General features: G+C 50.5%; 1 protein-coding gene across 2 annotated transcripts in view; it reads left to right on the top strand.

Annotated features, from left to right (window-relative positions):
* Positions 1 to 12,181, top strand: part of PPP2R1A (protein phosphatase 2 scaffold subunit Aalpha) — a 32,851-nt gene extending 20,670 nt beyond the window's left edge. Inside the window, exons 5-15 of one of the 2 annotated variants that reach the window (XM_036885974.2) lie at positions 532 to 679; positions 800 to 955; positions 3,145 to 3,259; positions 3,373 to 3,443; positions 3,897 to 4,031; positions 6,439 to 6,612; positions 6,863 to 6,923; positions 7,497 to 7,651; positions 8,599 to 8,741; positions 11,489 to 11,580; positions 11,733 to 12,181. In XM_036885974.2, coding sequence (XP_036741869.1) covers positions 532 to 679; positions 800 to 955; positions 3,145 to 3,259; positions 3,373 to 3,443; positions 3,897 to 4,031; positions 6,439 to 6,612; positions 6,863 to 6,923; positions 7,497 to 7,651; positions 8,599 to 8,741; positions 11,489 to 11,580; positions 11,733 to 11,749 — 1,267 coding nt within the window. In that variant the 3' untranslated portion in view covers positions 11,750 to 12,181. Of the gene's footprint in view, positions 1 to 531; positions 680 to 799; positions 956 to 3,144; positions 3,260 to 3,372; positions 3,444 to 3,896; positions 4,032 to 6,438; positions 6,613 to 6,862; positions 6,924 to 7,496; positions 7,652 to 8,074; positions 8,121 to 8,598; positions 8,742 to 11,488; positions 11,581 to 11,732 lie in introns of those variants that run through there. The other variant, XM_036885975.2, reaches the window with a different exon arrangement.
* The last annotated feature ends 9,783 nt before the right edge of the window (positions 12,182 to 21,964 follow it).

The following is a 21,964-nucleotide window of genomic DNA, read 5'->3' as shown; positions in this document are numbered from 1 at the left end:
GATTAAAATTTCCCATTAATGTATGTTTCTTCCCCTCTCTTTGGACGTCCATCCATCCACCAACTCCAGCTCCAGGCTGCTGAACAGCAAGCCCAGGCCCTGAGCTGTTAGGACCCAATACTGGTTTACAGCTGCCCACAAGTGCTTGAAGATCTGTGTGTCCCCCTCTGCCCACCCCTGTGCGTCTCTTGACTAGAGCAATCACTGCTCAGAAGTAAAGCCTTGAGTGGCCCCACCACAGCTTTGCTACGCCACTCTACGGTCATAGTGATATAGTCAGCACCTGCCATCTGCTGGGACTTACTATGCAGATCTCATTTAAACCTCACAGTGGCCCTGTGGGATGGGGACTGTCACTGTCAGCTCCATTTTATAGGACCTGCAGGACTCAGGAGGGTCATCACTTGTCCCTGGTCACCCAGGCAAAACCCAGCCTTGCGTGACTGCAGTCTGTGCTCACTCCTCGCTGCACTGCTGTGGCCTTGGGACCCCAGGATTATTGCTCCCCCTCAGCCCTGTGCCTGCCCCCAGGTACTTCCGGAACCTGTGCTCAGATGACACCCCCATGGTGCGGCGGGCCGCAGCCTCCAAGCTGGGGGAGTTCGCCAAAGTGCTCGAGCTGGACAATGTCAAGAGTGAGATCATCCCCATGTTCTCCAACCTGGCCTCTGACGAGCAGGTGGGTCCTGCACCAAGCCCGTCCTCCAGCCCCTTCCTCTGGTAGGCCCGGCACCTCATGGGATCCCAGAGCTGCTGCCCTGAGGCCTCCATGCCCTCTCCCCACTCTGATCTTCCCCAGGACTCAGTGCGGCTTCTGGCGGTGGAGGCATGTGTGAACATCGCCCAGCTCCTGCCCCAGGAGGATCTGGAGGCCCTCGTGATGCCCACCCTGCGCCAGGCTGCTGAGGACAAGTCCTGGCGCGTCCGATACATGGTAGCCGACAAGTTCACGGAGGTAGGCATTCTTGACAGTGTCTCACAGACCCTCGGAGGGGATGAGGTGGGTCTGCATAAAGGAGCTGGGTTTTCAGTTAAGTCTATAGAACCATCTGGTGTTTGAACAGTAAGAACTCTGTGATGGTCCAACTGGGTCTCACTTCGCATGCCAGCCAGCACTGGTTGATCGATAGTGGAATTCGAGGTGCTGTGTTGAGAAGGATTCTGGGTTCAGAGTCTGGGAGAGGGCCGCAGAGCAGAGGAGGGCAGTAGTGTGCGTATGTTCCTGGCCTGGTCAACCGTCCTTTCACACAGGGCAGGCGTAGCCTGTCCTGGCTTGCCGGGGCTCCCAGAACACAGCACTGGGTCGTGTTTCCTCACAATCCTAGAGGCCAGAAGTCAGTAGGCAAGGTGCCAGCAGGGGTGGTTTTCCTAAGATTTCTTTCTGCAGGTTCTAGATGGCTTCTTCCCATGACTTCGCATGGTCCCCACTCTGTGTGTGTCTATCTCCCCCTATTTTGAGGGCATCAGTCATATTGGATCAGGTCCCACCCTAATGGCCTCGTTTTTAACTTAATTACCTTTTTTAAGGTGTTCAAGTACAGTCATAGTCTGAGGTATTGGGAGTTAGGATTTTAGCATATGAATCTGGTTCAGCCCATACTACAGCCCAGAAGTCGGGCTGGTCTCAGGGTGACAGCGTCAAGCAGGCAGAACGGGCCACATGCCATGCCTCTGACTTCAGGGCAGTGCTCTGTACTGGGACCCGGGGGCACTTACTGCTGCCATGTTTGCTGAGTGCTGATGTTTTGCTGGGCGCTGCAGTGAAGTCAGCACACGCCTGGCCTTCGAGGAGCAGACAGCCTGGAGGGGAAGGTCCCTGGAGATAGAGGGGAATTTAGTGATGATGTGCCACTGGAGCTGACAGACGGATGTGGGGTGCAGACGCCTTGAGAAGAGGAGGTGATTCTACGCTGTTCCAGAAGATGAGTGGGCTGGGATGGGAGCTGTGTTCCAGCAAAAGGACAGTGTGCGAAGGGCCACGGGGGCCTGGGAGCAAGTGCAGGCAGCGGTGCTCAGGGCCGGCTCTGGGGGCCTTCAGAGAGAGCCGGAGAGACGGGCAGGGTCCGGCAGAGGGGCTTCCCTGCCACTCTGTGCTGAGGCTCCTGTTTCCGTGGTCCCGCCTATCCCCACTGGCATTTGCTGGGAGGACCAGAGCCTCTGGGTACTATCTCCAGGGCCCTCGGTGTTCCCTGCGAATGTTAGCACAGCGTGGCCGTGCGGGCTTGCCCAGGAGGCGCAGCACTGGGCCTGGGTAAAGATGGCTCTTCCCGTCCTTGGCTCCTGGACAGCACGAACTGGACCACAGTGGGTTTTAGATCAGAGCTCAGGGAGGCCAGGGTTTTAGGCTGTTGAAGCATTGCTTGGCACACAGTAGACACTCGGTAATGTCTGTGTGGGGAATAAAAGGCAGATTTGCTCAGGGTGGTCTCGGGCCTTCAACGCCTTTGTTTCGTCTCCTTCCTAATCCTGGACAGCCCTGTTTCCCACCAGGTCTGCAAGAGCCGGCTCTCCAGCAAACTCACAGGCCTTTCTTTGCCCGGTGCCGTGGGACAGGCAGAGCCTGGCATGCCTCCTCCTGTTATCTGAGTGGTTTTATTGTAGTTACAAAAGCAGTGAGTGGTCTGGTATCCAGTCTTTAAAAATACAGAAGTATGTAAGTCAGAGAGCGAGAGCCACTGAGTCATTAGAATGGTTTTGGATCTGCTAACAGAGAGCCCGACCCCAAGTAGCCTGAAGAGTGAGGGGACCTGTTGTAATTTTCAGTGCAGACAACAACACTGTGTGGTAGGTACCCTCCTGGTCCTCATTTTGCTTTTGAGGAAACAGGCTCAGAGATGTAAAGCAACTCGTCCAAGGTTCCACAGATGATAAGTAAGAACGAGAATTTCAGCCCGGCAGCTGGGCTGCAGAGCCACATCTGAGAGCATTGTGAGCGCTGCGCTACCGGCCCCACTCGGCACCACAGGGTGAGGAAGCCGAGGCTCAGCGACGTGCCCACGGTCACCCCAAGGCACTGGGATGAGATCCCAGTAGGGATCCCCAGGGCCGTGCTCTTGTCCCTAGTTCTGGTCCTTTCGCTCGGGTCTCACTCGCCCCGAGTACCTGCCTGGCCCTCTCACTGCCCCCCGCCTTCCCTGTCTGCAGCTGCAGAAAGCAGTGGGGCCTGAGATCACCAAGACGGACCTTGTCCCTGCCTTCCAGAACCTGATGAAAGACTGTGAGGCCGAGGTGAGGGCCGCAGCCTCCCACAAGGTCAAAGGTTGGTGCTGGTGACGAGAACACAGCAAGGGGGCGGGCGTCCCTGGGGCTGGCTGCGGAGCTAGGGCCTCAGGTCTCGCCTCCCTCTGCCGCTCCCCCTTCCCCTGCCCCCAGAGTTCTGTGAAAACCTGTCCGCTGACTGTCGGGAGAACGTGATCATGACCCAGATCTTGCCCTGCATCAAGGTAACGGGGGATCTGCTGGGAGGAGTGGTGCAGCGCTCAGCCTGCTGGGATGAAGCTGGGGATGGTGGCCAGAGGCAGACTGAGTTCCCAGCCTTCTAGGATGGGTGGGGCTTGGCCTTGAGGCACCTGGGGGCCCTGAGCACAGGCAGGATCTGAGGCTCCAGCTGGGCTTGGGGGTGGGGGTGCTCCCCCCGGGAGGTCACAGCCCTCTCACCTGAAAAGCTTCGGGATTGGGGTGGGGGCCGTAGGGAGCCAGGCTCTTAGAACAATAAGCAGGTGGTTCAGGTAAGGGACTGCACCACCCCTGGTACCCCACGTTGTCCCCTGCTCCACAAGGGGGACGGGTAAAGGCAGGCTGTGGCTCAGGGCGTCCTGGGAGCTGGTGTCTACTTGGCCACTTGCTGCTGCAGGGGGTCCCTGACCCAGTGGCTTCCCCTTCCTTGTGCCTCCCAGGAGCTGGTGTCAGACGCCAACCAGCACGTCAAGTCGGCCCTGGCCTCGGTCATCATGGGTCTGTCTCCCATCCTGGGCAAAGACAACACCATTGAGCACCTCCTGCCCCTCTTCCTGGCTCAGCTAAAGGACGAGGTAAGGGCCCCAGGACAGCTCTGAGTTCTGGGTTTGCAGAGGTGACAGGTGAGTTGGCAACTCTCCCAGATCAGCCAGAATCTCCCGGAATCTCTGACCTCTGATGAGTTGAGTGTGTACCTGATAGACTGCATTCACTCATTCCCTTATTAGGCAGCTGTCTTACGTGCCCGTTCTGTGCTGCCACGCTCGCCAAGTACTGCATTATTAATTCTGCTCAGGATTACAAATCAAGGGTTTTTTTATACAGTGAAACCATTTTCTTGTAAGGAAAAACTTAGATCATTTATTTATGCCAGTCAGTTTGAACCATCCTTAATTTTTATAATGATCAAAACTTTAGAACCTAAGTGCTTTACTACACATAATTTCTTTTCTAAGCATGCTTTTTATAGCTACTTGTTATAAATTAGAATTTTTTTTCCTTCTGATGTTTAAATGGGGACAAGAAAGCTGATGAGAATCCCTCTGGTTGGCTTCTGAGACCTGTTAACACCTCTCCAGAGTCTTGGAGAATGTGTAGCTTTCTGGTGTCAGGAAGGGATCCAGATTCAGCTTGAGTGTGAAGGTGTGCCGGCTCCGTGCCGGGCCGGAGCAGGTTGCTTGCTGTTCCGGCTTCACCTTCAGGCACTACGTGGTGGTCATGTCCCACTGTGGTAGCCACAGTCTGTCCCGGGGCAGCTTCGCGTGCAAAGAGAAGAACCACTTGGTTTTCTTGGTATAAGACACTCACCTGGTTTACATCTGGAATTTCCATTTTAGATCTGTGAACTTAATATTTTACATTTGACTCTCACCAAGATTTACACACTTGTCTCAATAAAAAAGCCTACCTTTTTCTCGGTATGTAAACAGAATTCTTTCTAAATGAGTATGGCGTACATGCTCTTGGAACACCTCCCATGTGTTCAATGCACAGAGGCTCGTCACCAGGATCTCAGAGGGCTTCCCTCCCAGGAGGCCAGCAGCCACCAGCCTTGCCTGTGGGATGTGCAGGGTTCGGACAGCCCCGGCCTCCTGCGCCAGCCCTTCCATGCACACACTTGCTCACTGGAGTCTTTGATTCATTTCAGTGCCTTTTTGTGGTGTGTGACCAGAATAGTTCAACTAGGAAATTACAGTGAGAGGATACAGATAAAATCAGGAAAGGGAAAACGTGCGCAGGAGAGACCAGGCGCGAGCTCCTGGTTGTCCTCTCCCAGGGGAGTCACACGGACAGCGCACAGATCTCCACTGTGATGCATAACAGCACCCCAGCAAAGAGATCCTCACGGGCCTTGGCTTCGCGGGGCTTACTGGGCATCAGTCCCGTCGGCGTGGGATGGCGCTGCTCACGGGGTTGATCACTGTTACTCTGGCCCCAGACTCTGCGGAGGCCCAGTTGATGGCACGCAGCCCAAGGCTCCCCATCAATCATGTTGTTAACATGGTCTGTCTGGTTTGGCCCAAGGTCCCCAGATAAACAAAGACACTCTGATGAGGCAGGGTCTTCGGGGGCTTAGCGCTCATCTCCCCTGAGCTGGTTGCCTGCCAGTCCTTATCCAGAACATGCTGAGTTGGGGCAGCCTTGGCCTGCTGGGTCTACCCTTTGCTGCACTGCACACTGGCTTCCTTGGCTCATCGATCAATTCCTTACGTGGCTCAAATCTGTGCCTGCCATCTGGGAATGCGGGATGCAGGGCAAGGATCTAGTGGAGCTCCTCTTCTGACTAACAGCAAGTTGTGTTTATGTGCCTTTCCTTGTCAACTGGTCATGTGCATTGTGGAGGTAGGTGGAGCTTGTGCACAGTTGCAAACCAGTGCCCTGATGTTGGCAGTCAGCGGGTGGTGCACACGTAGGCCTCATTCTTTGTTCACTCTTTCGGCCGAAACATCTGAGCACCTCTTGTGGCCCAAGACTGCTGGCTTCTGGAGACACAAGGATGAGTGAGACCCGCTCCTTGAGAGCTCAGAGATAGGAGACAAGTAAAAGGAGGGGAAAGGACACTGATGGGCTCCCACACAGGAGCCCTTTGTGGATCAGGGACTGGCAGGCCCTGTAATGGCCTCATCTGCTTTCTAGGCGGATATCCTCTGTCCAGACTGATATCCAGGAGGTCGTGTCCTGCTCCCAGCTGGCACACAGCTGAGTAGGGTGGTGGTGATCATGCCTGTTTCCCAGGGTACCATATTTTTGCGTTCTGATTCCTGAAGTTCTTCAGAATGGCTGAACATTCCTTGGGCTGCTCTTTGGAAAAGCTGCTCCACTCAGTGCCCTTAATGTGTCCCCAGGGCCAGGAGCTGGTTTCGGACACTAGTAGGCCCTCAGGTGGTGTGTGTTCTCCGAAGCTGGTGTGGTCCGGCTCCCTCACCCTGTCCTGCTCACCACGTGAAGTGCAGCCTCCTAGAGCCCCTGTCCCCTCCTCAGTGCCCCGAGGTGCGGCTGAACATCATCTCTAACCTGGACTGCGTGAATGAGGTGATCGGCATCCGGCAGCTGTCACAGTCCTTGCTGCCTGCCATCGTGGAGCTGGCTGAGGATGCCAAGTGGCGCGTGCGGCTGGCCATCATCGAGTACATGCCCCTGCTGGCCGGGCAGCTGGTGAGTGAGGAGGCCTGGGGGCCAGGGGCTGGTCGTGGGGCGGTGTGTCCTGGCCTGTGGGTGTGGGGGCTGACAGACAATGTGAGGACTGTCTGGGGCACGGGAGGAAAAGGGGCTTGAAAGACGAGTGAAGTTCCGTTAGGAGAAGAAGGGAGGAACACCTAGGTGACGTTGAGAACGGCCTGTGCATTTGTTGGGGTTGGGTTCCTTCCCCATCTCCCTTGATCCTGTATCTCCTGTTTTCCTGCAGGGGGTGGAGTTCTTTGATGAGAAACTCAACTCCTTGTGCATGGCCTGGCTTGTGGATCACGGTGAGCTCCTCGGGGTGCAGGAGAAGCTGCTCCCTGGGCTGTTCAGATGCTCACAGGGACCAGGGTAGGAGGGGTACAGAACAGCTCCCCCAGGGCTGCCTGCTTAGCGGATAGTCCGAGGGTCACCGAGCAGACGGCCCTGGGTGGCATCCCATCTCCTCACTGTTGAGCTCAGGCGACTCACTTGCAGTGTGTCCTCCCACACCCATTCAGTGACACATGGGACTTCTCATCCCGATCTTTCAGGGCCATTGCGAGAAGTGCTCAGTTTTCACAAGAAGTGGTAAAAGAAAGAAAATTTGTCTGTGTCCGGCACCATTCTGAGTACAACATACTTGTGATGTGCTTAGACACGTCACTTCTTGGAGCCTCGGTTTGCCCCATCCATAGGGCGAGGCCACTGATGGAGTGTGCGTCTTGGAGCTGTGGGGAAGGTTCCTGCCTGGAACATGTGGTGGCCCTCAGAGGCTCTCGCTTCCCCCGTGGCCTCTGCTTGGTGCCACGCAGTGAGGGGAGGGAGGGCAGCTGCTCCTCCCCACCCGCTCAGGCCCGCGCCTCTCCACTCCCCTGCAGTCTATGCCATCCGCGAGGCAGCCACCAGCAACCTGAAGAAGCTGGTGGAGAAGTTCGGGAAGGAGTGGGCCCATGCCACTATCATCCCCAAGGTCTTGGCCATGTCTGGGGACCCTAACTACCTGCACCGCATGACCACGCTCTTCTGCATCAACGTGAGCACCCCGCCTGCCCTCGGCCCGTCTTGGGTCGGGACTGAGAGTGACTAGGAGAGGAGGGATGGTGGACTCCTGGCTTGGGAGTGGGGAAGAGGTCAGGTTAGGTTGGCAGGATGATTCTCTGGGGAATGACAGGCCAGAGGTCAGGGCTCCCTGGTCAGTCACAGGGCTTCTGGGGTGAGGACCTGCTGTGGGAAATGCAGGACTAGGGAGGCCTGGCCGTTGGGGCAGTGATTGCAGATTTTTCTGAGCACCTCTCTCCTTCCCCACGAAATACATGTGTGTGTTTGCTTATGATATGATCAAGTGTGCAGGCCCTAGAAGCATGCCTGGCTTTTAACTCTGGCTCTGCGGTATGTTAGCTGTGGACCTTGGGAAAATGGCCCAGCTGCTCAGTGTTGCATCTTTCTCACCTGTCAGGGATTCACACTGGTGATCACAGCACCTGACTCATTAGGTTGTGAAGGTCAGTCTGGTTATACTTGCAAAGGGCTTCCAGCAGTTACATATAGGAAGTGCTCCTTTCCCCTCGCTTACATAAACTGTACACGCAAGTGGGGAGTGAAGGATAGGACCTACAAACAAGTATAGCCAAATGTTATGATGATCTCTTTCCATGCCTAACTTGGCGACCACCGCACTAAGGAAAGGGGTCCCAGGGTCTGGGAGTCAACGCCATCCCCAGAGGTTGAACGGGAATCTGAGCTGGGGAGGTGGGACTAGGGTGGCCTGGGCTCGGGGTTTCCAGGGCGGAGAGACAGCAGAGGGAGGAGAGCACGAGATGAGACGGGAGATTCAGGAGAATACACCCTGACTCAGAACCTCCTGTATTGCTCAGCTTCCCCCTCAGACCTGGTGACCCTGGTGGCCCATCAGAGGGAAGGGGAGATGCACAGTAGCCGTGAACTCTGGGTAATGGCCCTCTGCCACTCACTGACCCCCAGGTGCTGTCTGAGGTCTGTGGGCAGGACATCACCACCAAGCACATGCTGCCCACGGTCCTGCGTATGGCTGGGGACCCTGTCGCCAACGTCCGCTTCAATGTGGCCAAGTCCCTGCAGAAGATAGGGCCCATCCTGGACAACAGGTGAGGCCCGGACCTCCCTCACACACCAGCTGTTGCTTTGCCTTCACAAGGTCTTGGTTTCCTCAAGTATAGAACCAGAGTACACATGGCCTGCCTCAGATTATGAGAAGGGACAGAAGGGTGGCAGTTCTATATATGAGCAACAGATGATTAGAAAACAAAATTAACCAAGTATATTTGTGTGTAATTTATAATTGCACCAAAACCACCAAATACTCAGGAAAACATTAACAAAAGATGTGTAACATCTCTAGTGGAAACTATAAAACATTGCTTTGAGAAATTAAAGATCTACATAATATTTATGGCTGAGATGGTTCCCCAAATTCATGCATAGATTCAGTATAATCTTAGTCTCAGCAGGTTCTTAGTGAAAAATTGACAAGCTGATTCTGGAATTAACATGGAAATGCAAAGATCTGAAATAGCCAAGGTGATTGTAAAGAAGAACAAAGTTGGAAGACTTACACTACAAGATACAAAGACTTATCATGACACCACAGTAATTAAATAAAGCGAGGTGCTGGCACAGTATTCTCAGCCCAGTGGAACAGAAATGAGGGCATAGAAACAGACCCACCTGTGTGTGACATCCCAGTGCAGGTGCTGGGGAGGAAGTGTAGGCATTTCCCGTAGACGGCTGGGGCACTTGGGTGTGCATGTGGGGAAGCAACCTCCCACCTCAGTGCTTAAACAGATCAGAGGTAGCACACCAGAATCAAAATGTAAAAAAAAAAAAAGAAGAAAATGTAGGAAAATATCTGCAAGACTTGAGGGAGGCACAGATTTGCTAAATAGCTCACCAGAGGAGGAGATCATTAAGTTGGCCTTCAGTAAACAAAGAACTTTATCAAAAGAATATTATGAGAGTAAAAAGTCCAGCCACTGCCTAGGAGGAGGTATTTACAATATGTATTTCTGACAGAACTGATTCGTCCAGAGTACTTACCTACACATCCAAAAGACAAGCCATAAGAAAGAGAGGGGCAAAGAACACCCAAATGGGCACCTCCACAGGGTGATCTACACGGAGCTAGTGAGCCTGTGACAAGATGCTCAGCATAATCAGCCAGCAGGGTAGGCAGTGCAAACGGAAGCGCACCCAGAGCCTAAACCTAAAAACCTGTCATTGCTGTTAGAGCAGCTGGGACTCCCGTACATTGCAGTGGGGCTGTAACTGGCAAGTAGTACAGTCACTCTGAACACCAGTAGGACCTGGTGAAGCTAAGCATACGTCCGCTCTGTGAGCCAGCATGTCCACTCCTGGGTGTGCATCCAAAAGAAATGAATGCTCATTCTAACAGAATATTTGTGGTAGCCTTACTCATATGACCAACGAAATAGAAATAACCCAAATGTCCATCAACAGTACAGTGGATCAATCGTGGTTTATTCATACAAAGGGAAACCCTATTGAGCAATGAAAAAAGACTCCTACTATAGGCAGCAACCTAGTGACTCTCTCAGACATGTTGAGTGAGAAGCCAGACCCCAGGAAAGTATCCTGTGACTCCATTTGTGTCAAGTTCAGAAATAGGTAAAACAGATCTAGGTGACAAATGAGAGCAGTGGTTGTTTGGGGTGTGAGGACTGTCCACTGGACAGCGGCACTGGAAACCTGCGCTGATGATTTCTTTCTGTCTCTTCGGGGACACAACCTCCCACCTTTAGTTCCTGTGACATTTCCCAGAACAATAGACTTTCAGTGCAGGCGGACTCCCTGGCCCCCCTTGCGTGAGAATAGATGCCCTGGGCTCCTGCCAGTCTTCTGTTACTTCCCATCAGTCTGCTCTGATTCTCCAGGCCCGAGAGTCAAGACTGTTGCATTTACCACTGGGCTAACACCTTATACCCAGGCAGCCTCAGTAAACACACACCTAATACACAGGCAGCCTCAGCAAATACACACCTTATACACAGGCGGCCTCAGTAAACACACCTTATACACAGGCGGCCTCAGTAAATACACACCTTATACACAGGCGGCCTCAGTAAACGCACACCTAATACACAGGTGGCCTCAGCAAATACACACCTTATACACAGGCGGCCTTAGTAAACACACACCTTATACCCAGGCGGCCTCAGTAAATACACACCTAATACCCAGGCGGCCTCAGTAAACACACCTTATACACAGGCGGCCTCAGTAAACACACCTTATACACAGGCGGCCTCAGCAAATACACACCTTATACCCAGGCGGCCTTAGTAAACACACACCTTATACCCAGGCGGCCTCAGTAAACACACACCTTATACCCAGGCGGCCTTAGTAAACACACACCTTATACCCAGGCGGCCTTAGTAAACACACACCTTATACCCAGGCGGCCTCAGTAAACACACACCTAATACCCAGGTGGCCTCAGTAAACGCACGCCTTATACACAGGCGGCCTCAGTGAACGCACGCCTTATACACAGGCGGCCTCAGTGAACGCACGCCTTATACACAGGCGGCCTCAGTAAATGCGTTACGCAAATGAAAGACATCAGTTTTCCACCCCTCAAAGACTTGCAGGCTTGGACTCTGTGGCCCACTTTCCTAGACTGACTGACCCCTGTGTGCCTGTTCTGGGCCCCAGAGACGTCTGTCCTGGTTTATCAGACTCTCATCTCCAGAAGGCCTATATCCGGCCTCATGGGCTTGTCCGTGTCTGTGTGTCTGTGTGCACCTTGCCAGGAGCCCTCCGCCTGCCTGTGCCCCTGGCCCAGCCTGGCTCACTGTCTTCCTTCTCCTTCCAGCACGCTGCAGAGTGAGGTCAAGCCCATCCTGGAGAAGCTGACCCAGGACCAGGACGTGGACGTCAAGTACTTTGCCCAGGAGGCCCTGACTGGTAAGGCATGGAGCACCCAGAGACCCCAGCGGGAGCGGGAGCGGGGTCGGCGAGATTGGGCCTGGGCCTGGGAGGGGGCGATGCAGGAGCAGCGGTGGGTGGAGGGCCTGCTGTGGTCTGACTCCTGCCTGTTCCTGTTCCTGTCCCCCCAGTTCTGTCTCTCGCCTGATGCTGGACGAGGAGCAGCTGCCGGTCTCTGGTGTCCACCTTCCCCCAAGTCCCTACCTTAGGGAGACAGTAGTGGGCCTTTGCTGTCACCCCCTGTGCATGGTCTGACCCCAGGCCCCTTACCCCACCCAGTTCCTCCTCTCCCCAGCCCGGGAATCTGCCATCTGTCGTCCTCCCAAGGGGTGGGGGGGCCTGCATGGCAGGACAGGGCAGTGGCCCTGGGGGGAAGGGACCACTCCCGCCAGTGGTGGAGAGATGTGAGCGTCCTGGCCACAGGATCCTGCTGCTGTAAAGGGGACACCTGTCCCCCATCTGCTCCACCTCCTTTCTCCCTTCCTCCCCCTCAGTGGTTTTCGTGTGTGTCAACTGTGCCATTTTTATTTTATTCCCCTTTTCCCCCTTTTCACAGAGAAATAAAGGTCTAGAAACAGCCGGTCCTCTGGTCTTAGTCACTAGCCTGGAGAAGGAAGCGCCACACCAGGGCCCTGGTCTCTGCCCTTCTGTCTGAGGAAGGCTAGTTACTAGGCCTGGGTTTTCTCTGAAGTGCAGCTGTCTGTGGGGTACAGAGGCCATGAGGTGTCCCTGGCCAGTGGAGCTCAGGGATGCCGTTACATTTTGGACCTTGGCCCAGTGCAGGCAATTCAGAGCAGGGGGCTGGAGGCCAGATTGCCTTGTCTCAATCCCAGTTCCTTCAGTGAATAGCTGTGTGCCCTTAAGTAGGTTACCCTGTCTCTCTGAACTCAGTTTTGTATTGTCAGCGGGGATCACAGTAGAGTCTAGATCACAGGGCCAGGTGTGAAGATAAATGAGTTAATATACGTAAAGTGAGTAATGGCCCATGGCACGTGGGAGGCAGTCAGCTGGGGGTTAGCTTCAGACTGGCAGAGTGCCCTGCGGGCCAGGCCTGCCCCTGTGGAGGTATCAGGGCAGTCAGGCCTGTAACGGAGCGGGAAGGGGCCTGTGGCAGGGCAGAACCGGTTGTCCCTCAATGTGTGTTCTCCTGTTTCTTTCCTAATAGTAACGTGCTGATTTTTAACTGGACACGTGATTGTCTAGCTTCAATGCATCTTCCCTGACCTTTTGAAATTGGGTGTGGCATTGTGGCTAGATTCTGACTAATCCTACGTGAACAAGAGTGGTGTGTGCAGCTTCTAGGAAGTGTTCCCAAGGGAAGATATGCACACCCCCCACCTTCTGCCTTCCTATATTCTGGAATGTAGACCAGACGGCTGGAGTGGGTTCAGCCATCTGGGGCCAAGAAGTGATGTTAGGAGGAGACTGGGCCCCTGCTGCTGTGAAGATCTGTGCCAGTGGTGGTTACTTGGAAGTTACAGTGTTTGGCTATTCATTTGGGGGTTCATCACTTGCAGGTCACCCCAATTCTAGCTTATGTGGGGCTCAAAGAGCTCGAGAGAGAGGAGCAAGAGGGTTAGGGGGTGGTGGCACATTAAGGTTTCACAGAGGACTTGATAACTTGAGTGAAATTTGGCTCAGTGGGGTGGGGGGTAATTGGCGTGGGTGCCAAGGTGACTTCTTCAGCTCAGCTCTGTGTTGCCCAATCCTGCGGGCTCGTTAGACCCCGCTGGGTCCTGAGCGGTGAGGGTGAAGGAGGCCTCATTCCTCCCATTGTTAGTTCACAGCCGCTTCATAATGGCAGAGCCTGGGATTTAGATTCAGCTCCCCCCTCCACACCTCGCCGCCCCAACCCACAGATGTACTTTTCCTGGGACATAAATATTTGGAGGACTGAGAGAAGTGAACTGAGGGGCAGTACATTACTTTGAGTGTAATGTTCAACGTTCAAGCATGGTAGGTAGCCTTCTAGCAGTTATTGAAGGTACATTAGAGTGAATGATCCATGGTGTTCTGCATGTACTGTACTACGTAACACCCACCCCAAAACTTAGTGATGACCCGAAACAGTAAAAGTGCCTTATTCCTCATAATTCTGCAGCCCAGGCTCAGCTCAGCTGGGAGGTGCTTTCACTGCATGTAGTGTCTCCTGGGGTTGGAACTTCAAGATGATACCTCCGCACCCTGAGGTGCCTTCCGGCCCCTCCGCCGAGGCCTGCCACAGCTGCTCTGCACGCAGCCGCTCCAGGGTAGCTGCACCTCTTTACCTGACAGCTTGCCGTTCACAGCAGTTGGCAGAAGAAGTCCCAGTTTACGGTTGCTTTTCAAACCACTGCATGCGTCACAAGCCAGAACAAGTCATAGAGCCAAGCCCAGGTCAGGGTGGGAGGGGACCACACAAGACGAGAAAACCTGGAGCTGTTGTCCTTCGGCTGCTGCCGGTGTAACAGGCCCCCACACGTGGCCTGGACACAAATGTGGGATTCACTTCAGCTCTGCTGACATGTGGAGGATCAGCAGCCCGAGAAGAGGCCCAGCCGGAGGGCACAGGGGACGCCCGCGGCCAGGAGCCCCAGGAGGGTTCTGGTGTAAGTGTGCAAGGGGTTAGGGAGGTGGTGGCAAACGGAAGCCGGGGGAAGATTGCCGAGGACACAGACCAGGACTTGGTGACACCTGGGTTAAGGGGAAAGGGAAAGATGTTGTCACCTTGGCAACCAGGATTCAAGTCTTCACAGCCTCACCACCTGCTCCTCCCTGGGAGACATTCCCGGCTCCTGAAAACCTACACGGTTCGGCATCTCCAGCCTGTTGCCTGTGACATGAACCTGTGCGTGGAAAGCTTTCCCTCGTCACTCCTCCGGGGAGCAGAAGAGACTGGGCGCGGAGAGCGGGCAAAGGAGGGGTGCAGTGGGTGTGGAGAAGTCGGTGGGGGCCAGATCCTGAGAGGCCTCCAGATTCCAGGGTGCAGGGCTTGAACTCGGTCCTGCAGGACAGGACCCAGTGAGACGGGAAGCTCCTCCTAGCATCAGGTAAGGCCAGGGAGCTGGGGTGACGGTCCTGGAAGGAAAGAGGAAAGCCAGCACTGGGCTGGGGCTGAGGAAACGGCAGGGAGACGGGGGACTTGATACCAAAACTCCTCTTCAAACCCAGAGGAAATTACACAGGAGCCCCCAGGAGAAGGCCCTGGCCCTGCCCTAGGCTCCATGTCAATCCGGCACATGCCTTGTCATCAGCGCTCCTGGGGGAGTCCCCACTGCAGCCCCTCCCTCTGCACTTGCCCTGTCCAGCTGTGTGTTCCAGCTGAGGGACAGACTCGGGGTGCTTGGGGCGTGTGACGGGGGCTCTTGATGCACCGAGAGGACCAAAACTCCGTAAAGCTCTCCCAGAAGGAGAAAACTCCTTCATCTCCTCTGATAGCTTAAGATCCTAGCAGGGCCAGGAGGGGAGCTGGCCCTAATAGATACACAAGGAGAAGCAGGCATGCCTGGCACCCTAGGAAATAGGGGTCCTCACCTCATAACCGTGATGCAAGATGTGGGAATCCCTGCTAAGCTTTTTAGTAAGTCACTGAGAGCAAAACCAAATCTGACCTCAACTACTGTAGTGGCAAAACCTAACTTAATTTGGAGTCTTTATCCCTCTTAAATGGGAAGCAAATCACAGAGATACCCATGTTTTAGAACTATATGGAATATACCAAACTAGTAATAAAACTCCAAAGAAAATCCCAGGCCTAGATGGCTTCACTGAATTCTACCAAAACACTTAGAAAATTAATAATAATTCCTCGCAAACTCTTCCAAAATATAGGATGGGAGGAAACACTACAACTCATTCTGAAGCTAGCATTACCCTGACGCTGAAACCAAAGACACCAAGAAAGAAAGAAAGCCACGGATCAATGTTTCTTAGGAACTTAGATGCAAAAATCCTCAGCAAAATACCATAACATCTCAAATCCAGCAACACAGAATTGTAAAGCATAACCAAATGGAGTTTATCCTCAGCATGTGGGGTTAATTTAACATCAGAAAAATCAATGTAATACATTCTAATAATAGAATAAAAGAAAAATCACACAATCATCTCAATTGGTGCTGAAAAAGTATGTGACAAAATCTAACACACTTCAATGATAAAAACAAACTACGAATCGCAGGGAACTTCCTTAGAGGCACCTACGAAAACCCACAGCTGGCATGATAGTGATGAGAGACTGCTTTCCACGGAAGATGGGAACAAGACAGGGATGGCCGCTCTTGCCTCTCCTGTCCAACATTGTGCTGCGCGTTCTAGCCGGCTAATTTAGGTGAGGAAAAGAAAAGGCATGCAGATGGGGAAGGACGAAGGAGAAACATGTTTGCAGATAACGTGGTCTTGTTACAGGAAATCTAAGGAATCTGCTAAAAAAAAAAAAGGAACTAATAAACAAGTTCAGTTAGATTGCTGGGTACAAGATCAGTCTACAAAAATCATTTGTATTTCTGTACATTGGCAGATAAGCGTTGGTAAGGAGTGTGGAGACACCAGAACTCTCACTGCTGGTGGGGATGTAAATTGGTGTAACCACTTTGAGAAACATTCTGGCAGTCCGACTGAGTCACCGTTTCACCCAGCGATTCCACGCCGAGGTATACACATGAGGCTTGAAAACACGAGTCCATGCAAGAACTTACACGCACACATTCATAACGGATTGTTCACAATACTAATGGGGAAACCAAATGCCCACCAACTGATGAATGGGCAGATAAAATACATATCCATATACTGGATATCACTCAACCATAAAAACAAATGACGTTCAGACACATGGTACAACATGAATGAACTTCAGAAATATTATGCCCGAGCCAGGGGTCAGTCTTCACGTCCCTAGCTTGGAAGCCACTATGTGCAGCAGCTGGAGACAGGCCTCACCCCTCCTGGAGCGTTGAAGTTCACCGCTCTAGGCCCTTGATCCTGGACCTTCATCCTGGAACTTGTCTGAGCACTGTGTTCAGCCTGCCATAACTCATTTTGGAGATGAACGGTCCCTCTTTCCATACTCCATGACAACACGCAGGATCTTATCCCTGGTGAGAACAGTGTTTTCATCAGGGATGAGGTGCCACCTGCGACCTTCATCTGCTTAGGGAGTCACAGCGATTCTCCGGGGACGCCTGCAGGTCGTGCACCCCAGGTGGGTCCTGCCCCTCTTTGCTGCTCTAGGCCCTTGGTGCTGGACCTAGGGAGTAGCTCGAGCCAGGATGAGCTACGCTGCCCAAGCCTGCAAATAGCACGACCTCTCTGCACCCCCCACCCCCCATTTAGGTCTGTCCCCTGCTCGTCTGTCCCTTGGCCAGAGCGTCCAACGGTCAAGTAACAGGTCACTAGAGATGGAGTCGGGCATCACTTCCCCTCACTGCACTTTTTGCCCAGACTCGAGGCTGAGATGGGAAGGGAAGGGAAGTAGCCTCTGAGCATATTTCATCTGGAGCAGAGGTGGAACGAGGCCGCCCGCAGGCTCCTGGGAGCTCCCAGGCCTCCCCGCTCAGAGCCGTCCCGGCAGGCTCAGGCCCGTTCCTTAGGACCTACTCCAGACGGTGCTCGGCGCAGGAACAACAGGGTGGGGGCTGCTCTACGTCTTCAATCAGGCCCATCCCCGGGGTGGGGGGCAGAGTGCAGCTCAGACTCCACTGGGAAAGGGAGGTGCTGTCCCTGCAGTGGGCAGCTGTTCCTAAGGAAGATGCTCAGGGCCACAGGTTTCTCACCACCCCTCTGAAGTCAGAGTCTAGCCAACCCAAAGTCCTAGTTCTTAATATTGCGACATGTGGAGCTGTTTGCTCTTAGAGCCTTCCTGGGGCTGAGTGGGGAAAACCCAGCCCTACAAGACCTGGAACCCCCCTCACCCCCAGCTATGTCACGTGAGACATCAAGTCCTTCACCGGGAGGACTGCTTGAATCAAGTCCCGGGGCTGGGTCTTCACTGATTTTCTCATTTTGACAAGTCCTTGAATTGTTCTTCATTTTTTTTAAATTGTAGTAAAATACACATAACATGAAATTTGCTGTCTTATCCGTTTTTAAGGGGGCAGATCAGAGGTATCAAATATATCCGTAATGTGCAACTGTCACTGCTGTCCAGCTTCATAATTCATTTCGTCTTTTGAAACTGAGATTCCACACCCACTAAACAATAGCTCAGTTTCTCCTCCTCCTCCCCGCTCCCCAGTTTCTGGAAAGCACCACTTGCTCCCTGCCTCTGTGATACTCTAAGTATCTCATACATGTAGAATCATACAGTATCTGTCCTGTGACTAGCGTATTTCACTTAGCATACTGTTCTCAAGGTCCATCCATGTTGTATTGCCGAATTTCCTTCGTTTTAAAGCTGATTAATATTCCATTGTATGTATATCCCACGTTTTTCTTAATAATTCATCTGTTGGTGGACATTGAGTTGCTTCCACATTTTAGATACTGTGAATAATGCTGCTCTGGATGTACAAATACCTCACTGAGATGCTGCTTTCAATTCTTTTGTATGTTCCCCAGAAGTGCAATGACTGGATCATGTAATAATTCTGTTTTTAATTTTCTGAGGAATTGCCATTCTATTTTTTAGCAGCTGTGCCATCTTGCATGTCTACCAAGGCTACACAAGGGTTCCACTATCCCCTCACCCTTGCCAACAATTGTTTTCTAATTTTTTGATAGTTACCATCCTAATGGGTGTGACATGGTATCTCACTGCAGTTTTGATTTGCATTTCCCCAATGATTAATGACGTTGAGCTTCTTTTCATGTGCTTGTCTGACATTTGTATATCTTCTTTGGAGAAATATCTGCTCAAGTCATTTGCCTTTCTTTTTATTAAGGTTTCATTGATACACACTCTTATGAAGTATATATATGAAAAACATTGTGGTTACTACATTCACCCATATTATCAAGTCACCCACACACCCCACTGCAGTCACTGTCCATCACCATAGTAAGATGCCACAGAGTCACTATTTGTCTTCTCTGTGCTACACTCTCTTCCCCGTGAGCCCCACACAATGTGTACCAATCATAATACCCCTCAATTCCCTTCTGCCTCCCTCCCCACCCGCCCTCCCACACCCCTCCCCTCTGGTAACCATTGTTCCCTTCTTGGAGTCTGTGAATCTGCTACTGTTTTGTTCCTTCAGTTTTGCTTCCTTGTTATACTCCACAAATGAAGGAAATCATTTGGTGCTTGTCTTTCTCTGCCTGGCTTATTTCACTGAGCATAATACCTTCTAGCTCCGTCCATGTTATTGGAAATAGTAGGATTTGTTTTCTTATGGCTGAATAATATTATTCCATTGTGTATATGTACCACATCTTCTTTATCCATTCATCTACTGATGGACACTTAGGTTGCTTCCATATCTTGGCTATTCTAAATAGTGCTGCAATAAACAAGAGTGCATATGTCTTTTTGAATCTGAGAACTTGATCTCTTAGGGTAAATTCCTAGGACTGGAATTGCTGGGTCAAGTGGTATTTCTATTTTTAGTTTTTTGAGGAACCTCCATATTGCTTTCCACAATGGTTGAACTAATTTACATTCCCACCAAGAGCATAGGAGGGTTCCCCTTCCTCTGCATCCTTGCCAGCATTTGTTGTTCCTTGTCTTTTCGATGTTTGCCATCCTAACTGGTATGAGGTGATATCTAACTGTGGTTTTAATTTTCATTTCCCTGATGATTAGTGATGTGGAGCATCTTTTCATGTGTCTGTTGGCCATCTGAATTTCTCTTTAGAGAACTGTCTGTTCATACCCTCTGCCCATTTTTTAATAGGGTTGTTTGCTTTTTGGCAGTTGAGGCATGTGAGTTCTTTATGTATTTTCAATGTTAACCCCTTGTTGGATATGTCATTTATTAATATATTCTCCCATACTGTAGGATGCCTTTTTGTTCTACTGATGGTGTCCTTTGCTGTACAGAGGCTTTTTAGTTTGATGTAGTCCCATTTGTTCATTTTTTATTTTGTTTCCCTTGCCCGAGGAGATGTGTTCAGGAATAAGTTGCTCATGCTTCTATTCAATAGAGTTCTGCCTATGGTTTCTTCTAAGAGTTTATGGTTTCATGACTTACATTCAGGTCTTTGATCCATTTTGAGTTTACTTTTGTGTATGGAGTTAGACAATAATCCAGTTTCATTCTATTACATGTAGCTGTCCAGTTTTGCCAACACCAGCTGTTGAAGAGACTGTCATTTCCCCATTGTATGTCCATGGCCCCTTTATCATATATTAATTGACCATATATGCTTGGGTTGATATCAGGGCTCTCTAGTCTGTTCCACTGGTCTGTGGCTCTGTTCTTGTGCCAGTACCAAATTGTCTTGATTACTGTGGCTTTGTAGTAGAGCTTGAAGTCAGGGAGCATAATCCTCCCACCTTTATTCCTCCTTGTTAGGATTGCATTGGCTATTTGGGGTCTTTTGTGGCTCCATATGAATTTTAGAATTATTTGTTGTAGTTTGTTGAAGAATGCTATTGGTATTTTGATAGGGATTGCATTGAATCTGTAGATTGCTTTAGGCAGGATGGCCATTTTTTTTCCTATCCCTGAGCATGGGATGTATTTCCATTTATTGGTGTCTTCTTTAATTTCTTTCATGAGTATTCTTGGAGTTTTCAGGGTATAACTCACCTCCTTGGTTAGGTTTATCCCCACATAATTTATTCTTTATGATGCAGTTGTGAATGGAATTGTTTTCCTGATTTCTCTTTCTCCTAGTTCATCATTAGTATATAGGAATGCAACAGATTTATGTATATTGATTTTGTATCCTGCAATTTTGCTGAATTCAGTTATTCTAGTATTTTGGGGGTGGATTCTTAGGGTTTTTTATTTACAATATCATGTCATCTGCAAGCAATGACAGTTAAACTTCTTCCTCACTGATCTGGATGCCTTTTATTTCTTTGTGTTGTCTGATTGCTTTGGCTATTACCTCCAGTACTATGTTGAATAAAAGTGGGGAGAGTGGGCATCCTTGTCTTCTTCCCGATATTAAAGTAAGAGCCTTCAGCTTTTCACTGTGAAGTATCATGTTGGGTGTGGGTTTGTTGTATATGGCCTTTATTATGTCAGTATATTAGCCCTGTATACCCATTTTGTTGAGAGTTTTTATCATGAATAGATGTTAAATTTTGTTGAATGCTTTTTCAGCATCTATGGAGATGATCGTGTGGTTCTGTCCTTCTTTTTGTTGATGTGGTTTATAATGTTGGAGTTTTTAATATTGTGCCTCCTTGCAACCCTGGAATAAATCTTACTGAATCATGATGGATGATCTTTTTGCTGTATTTTTGAATTTGGTTTGCTAATATTTTGATGAGTATTTTTGCATCCATGTTCATCAGGGATATTTGTCTGTAATTTTCTTTTTTTTGGTGTTTTTGCCTGGTTTTGATATTAGAGTGATGCTGGCCTCATAGAATGAGTTTGAAAGTACTCCCTCCTCTTCTGCTTTTTGGCAAACTTTAAGGAGGATGGGTATTAGGTCTTCACTAAATGTTTGATAAAATTCAGCAGTGAAGCCATCTGGACCAGGATTTTTGTTCTTAGGTAGTTTTTTGATTACCAGTTCAGTATCTTTGATGGTAATTGGTCTATTCAGATTTTCTGTTTCTTCCTGGGTCAGTTTTAGAAGGTTGTATTTTCCTAGAAAGTTGTCCATTTCTTCTAGGTTATCCAATTTGTTAGCATATAATTTTTCATAGTATTCTCTTATAATTCTTTATATTTCTGTGGTGTCCATAGTGACTTTTCCTTTCTCATTTCTGATTCTGTTCATGTCTGTAAACTCTCTTTTCCTTGATAAGTCTGGCTATGGGTTTATCTATTTTGTTAATTTTCTTGAAGAACCAGCTCCTAATTTCATTGATTCTTTCTATTGTTTTTTTCTTCTCTATTTTATTTATTTATTTATTTTATAATTTTTTGAGTATATATATAATTTTTATTTTGCTATCATTAATGTACAATTACATGAACAATATTAGACTCCCCCTATTATCAAGTCCCCACCACATACCCCTTTACAGTCACTGTCCATCAGCATAATAAAATGTTATAGAGTCACTACTTGTCTTCTCTGTGTTATACTGCCTTCTCGGTGCCCCCCCTACATTATACATGCTAATCGTAATGACCCTTTTTCCCCCTTATCCCTCCCTTCCCACCCATCCTCCCCAGTCCCTTTCCCTTTGGTAACTCTTAGTCCATTCTTGGGTTCTGTGAGTCTGCTGCTGTTTTGTTCCTTTAGTTTTTTCTTCTTATACTCCACCGATGAGTGAAGTCATTTGATACTTGTCTTTCTCTGCCTGGCTTATTTCACT

This window comes from Manis pentadactyla (assembly GCF_030020395.1).
Source record: "Manis pentadactyla isolate mManPen7 chromosome 15 unlocalized genomic scaffold, mManPen7.hap1 SUPER_15_unloc_1, whole genome shotgun sequence".
Taxonomy (NCBI): Eukaryota; Metazoa; Chordata; class Mammalia; order Pholidota; family Manidae; genus Manis; species Manis pentadactyla.
The sequence above is the reverse complement of the archived record's forward strand: the minus strand, read 5'-3'. Positions and strand labels throughout refer to the sequence as shown.